The sequence below is a fragment of the Condylura cristata genome, unplaced genomic scaffold, assembly GCF_000260355.1.
Source record: "Condylura cristata isolate star-nosed mole 26May11 unplaced genomic scaffold, ConCri1.0 scaffold00046, whole genome shotgun sequence".
Lineage (NCBI taxonomy): Eukaryota > Metazoa > Chordata > Mammalia > Eulipotyphla > Talpidae > Condylura > Condylura cristata.
Window position 1 is genome coordinate 444,594 of NW_004567147.1, and position 4,364 is coordinate 448,957.

Consider the following 4,364-nt stretch of genomic DNA (forward strand, 5'->3'; position numbering starts at 1 on the left):
CTTTCCCAGACCCCTCTTCCTTTGATGATAACTAGACAGCTGGATATATGTCACAAAAACGTATAATTTAGCATACCATAAATTGTAAACAGAAGAATGCTTTTTCCCCTTGTCCTTGAGAATATTTTATGGAGATATCTCATTAACTTACCCTATGCATTATAATTAACTACTTGCTACACAGTATAAATAAGGACCTGCTGAAGGAAAAGCAGGAAGACTTGCACCCTATCCTGACTCCCGTGTCTTCCTCGCACCCGCTCCTGTCTCCCCTTTTGGAACATCCGCTTGCTGACGCCTTCCAATCTCAGGGTCCTGCCTGTGCTGCCTCCAGACACCTCAAAAGTTGGAGCTAGTGTCCGACAGAGCAGTTTAGTGAAGTAGCAGTTTACAAAATCAACACACACAGTCAGTAGCCTTCCTATATGCAATCAAAGAAGAAGAAATCAAGAAAAACATGTCTTTCATAATTGAAACCATAAATATAAAAATAATTGGGAATAAACCTAACAAAAGAGGTGAAGGGGATCTATATGTAAAACTATAGGCATCATTAAAAAATGGCAGAAGAGACAAAAAAAATGGAAAGATATGGCTTGCTTATTGATTGTAAGAATTAACTTTATCAAAATGGCCATGCTATGAAAACAATTTACATATCTATGCTATTCTGATAAAAATTACAATGACATTATTCAAAGAAAAATGAACGACTACTCATGAAATTCACACAGAGCTACCAAAAAACCTCCAGTAGCCAAAGTTCTCCTGACTAAAAAGTAGTGAATGGAAGTCTCAAACTCCCTGACTTCAAAGCATAATACAAAGCAAAACAATTAAATACTATAGTTCTGGAACAAACTACAGAAAAATGGAATTGAATAAAAAACCCAGAAATAAGCCCACATGGACAACTAACCTTTGATGAAGAAACCAGAATATACACAGATAACATAGACAGGTCAGCAATGGAGAACAAGGCATCCTGCCATTTGCTCCAACACAGACACACCTTCAGGGCATTCTGCTGAGTGAAATAAGTTATAAAGAGAAAGAAAATGGCAGGTGGCCTCCTGTGTATGTGGCACCTGAAGCCACTGAACTCATAGAGACAGAGAGAAGAACTGTGGATGCAGGGGCTGAAGGGTGGCAGAAGGAGGAGATGTTGGTCAGAGGGTGCTATCTTACACCTATACAGTGAATAAACACTGGATGAAATATGCAGCCATTGCAATTATTAAAAATATGTTTCATTTACTTAAAAGTTGCCCTGAGAGCAAAAAAATCGATGTACATCCTAAAAAGACCTTTCCCTCCAGAATTTTCCCTTCCTCACCTTGGGGGACTGCTCTCTGGACACCTCCATATGAATTACTGGTTACGGGACTGGGACATAGATTCCACAGAGATCCGTCCTCTGGAGTGAGTCAGTCAATTCCCTTGTTTCTCTAGTGAGAAGCCCCATCAATGCCCTCCTACCTCCTCTATAACTCCTGTGCCCTTCAGAGCCCAGAGGCATTTCTGCCACCTTCACCAGCTCATGCTGCTTTGCTGCCACCAAAAAGGGTCGTGTGCTTTTTCACATTGATCTCCTGTTATGCGGCTTTTCAAGAAAGATCTCGTCCCTTCTGCTGAGCACTGATGCTTCCAGGGCAGAGGTGAATTCTATACTAAACACAATCTGGTGACAAGACAGAGGTGCCCATCTATCTTCTTCCTAAGGCACTGGACTCTGCTCTAAGGTGTCTGTCTGTTCCAGAAGTCAACAGTTAGGGTTGAGTTTTCCTTTCATCCTGTCAACGGCCCTTCCATCTTCAGAGGAATCAGAACAGAAGCAGGAGACCAACTTCTTTGAAAAGTAAAGGCCTAAATGCTAGAGCCAGAGATCAAGATATGAGGGTAAGTCTTGCAGATGAAGGACTTCTTAGAATGCCAAATGAGGGTGAACTTTTTTTTTTTTTTAAAGCAAATTTGCCTGTGAATGGTAGAGAGAAATAATAGTGAGTGGGGAGTATAAGAAGTCACAAAGGGATGAGCTCTCTGTTGGGAATGTGCATGTATGTAGCAAGGATGTTGTCTGTGCAATTTGCTACTCTGTACCTGTTTTCAGAATCTGACATGTTTGGAGGGAAGTGGTAGATGATTGCCTGGCTGAACAGGTATGTGTCTATATCAACACAGAATTAGAAAATCTGACTTTATAGCTCTCCATCTAGCACTGTTAAACCATATGCCTGAATTCATCTCCAGTACTAGGCTCATCTCCATGATGACTGTCACGATATAACATTAAATAAAGCATGGACTATTATTCTCTGAGTCCTTAGCCATATGAAAACCTGCTTTATTGAATAAACAAGCACGTAAACAAAAACCCCAAGGATTTCAGGGTCAGTCAGCTCGGCGTTGAACTCCTGATCAACATTCACAAGCTATAAGGCTGCAGCAAGTTACAGAACCTCACTTCTCTTACTCTGCAAAAGAGGAGTATTATCCAGTTTTTCCAGTTAGTAAAGATCAGTCCCTGAAAGGACATAATCTTCCATACATGTCTGGGCTACCCAAAGTAGGACAGGGAGGACAATGGTGCCCCTTTATTGAGGACCTACTATGAGCTCCCCAGTAACGGCACTGTTTAAAGAGCCTTGTGTTTTGAACACACCTTGCCAATTCTGCTTCCATTTGAAGAATCCTGGCCACAGGATTCTATTACAGAGCAGTAAGCCCTGTGTCCCAGATGCTGAGTCAAGATATTGCAGGGTCCAACATGGGTTTGTAAATTTAGGACTCTTTGCTTGAAATCATTATTGTCCCTTCTAGCAAATGAGAATAAAATGAGAGAGCATATAAATAGAATGTTCTATTTGGGAAAAAATAGAAACTGGAAAAATAAAACAATTTGAAGATTATGAATTTTAAATTAAAAACAGTGAATAAGATGCTTAGACAGCTATCTGTATAATGATGCCTGTTGGGAAACACACATTAGAAAGATTTCTGTGTACCTGGAATCCATCACATCAATCATTATGGTTTTTGTGCCATTTGGAAATCAGAGCCAATCATTTTAAGGGCTAAAGGCTTCTATCTCCCCTTTACACTGCTTTGAATAATATTGACATTAGAACTGTGGTCATTTAGTCCCAACTTTTCCTTTAACATGTCAAAAAATTAAAGCGAAGGGCAATGCTGTGATGCTGATATCAAACCTCGGACCAAAGGCAGTTAAGCCAGGTGGGGTCCAGATCCCTGACTTCTACTTTATTTTCCTCCCCCTACCCTGATAACTGTTGATGTAAATGCTGGTCCACCTGAGCCATAGGCAGGAGGAGAATGGACATGGCGAGCAGCCTGTGAGATTCACTCCAGGTGAGAGTTCAGTGGTCAGCAAAGTGAAAGGTTGTTTTACCAGGAGCAGAGCACCTGGAAAGGAAAGAACATGCCGAGAGTGGGGAACAGCAAGCCTGGGGTGTCTGTCACCCTATTTCTAGCAGTGCACATTTTCCAAGCTGGAAGGAGACCCAGAGTGAAGTCTGGCTTGCAACCAGCAGAAGAGTGGATCCTGAAATTGTGGAGTGTAGACTCAGTAGAGTACCACATGGCAGTGAAATGAAATGAGACTTTGGGGACAAAATAAGTTCAAAGTGATTATGTTACGTGAAATAAGTGAAAGAAGTGACAGATAACTGATGGTTTCACTCATGTGGAGAATAAATAACAAAAAGAAATACACAGAAAAATAAGCAGGTATAAATGTGGACTCACTGAATGAATTTAATCATTAGGGGAGGAGTGGAGGAGGAGGAGGTACAGAGGTTACAGGGGTTTGTTGAGGTGAGTGGAACATGTATTAATATAAAGGAACAAAATGTACAGATTAAGAATAAATTAAGATAAAAACAGATCTGAAAGTGTTAGTGTTTAAGAGGAAAATCAGCTTGGTCCTCGGAGTCCAACCAGAATTAGACAAATAGCTGAAAAGCAGGGTTTTGGGAACCGGACCCCACAGAGCACAGCTCAGGAGTGCCAGGCCATAAGGGTCAGACCGTAGGGTGCCCTGTTTCTCCTTCCCCTGCTGGCATCCACACCCGGGTTTCCTTTGTTTCTATGTATTAGTGTCCTCCAGTACATTTTATGTTTCTAAACATCTGGCAGCTTCCCTCCTCCAGGCCAACCACAGCGCAGGGGAGCGCTTTGTGCTGCTGGGCTTCCTGGACTGGCCTTTGCTGCAGCCCATCCTCTTAGCCTTCGTGCTTTTCTGCTACCTCCTGACGCTCGCAGGCAACGCTGCGCTGGTGCTGCTGGCTGTGCGCGACCCGCGCCTGCACACGCCCATGTACTACTTCCTGTGCCACCTGGCCCTG

General features: G+C 42.4%; 1 protein-coding gene across 1 annotated transcript in view; it reads left to right on the forward strand.

The window, feature by feature from the left end:
- The first annotated feature begins 1,893 nt into the window (after window positions 1-1,893).
- Window positions 1,894-4,364, forward strand: part of LOC101624299 (putative olfactory receptor 2I1) — a 3,235-nt gene continuing 764 nt past the window's right edge. The window contains exons 1-2 of the mRNA XM_012734124.1: window positions 1,894-1,899; window positions 4,170-4,348. Of these exons, the coding sequence (XP_012589578.1) occupies window positions 1,894-1,899; window positions 4,170-4,348 (185 nt within the window). The remainder of the gene's footprint in view (window positions 1,900-4,169; window positions 4,349-4,364) is intronic.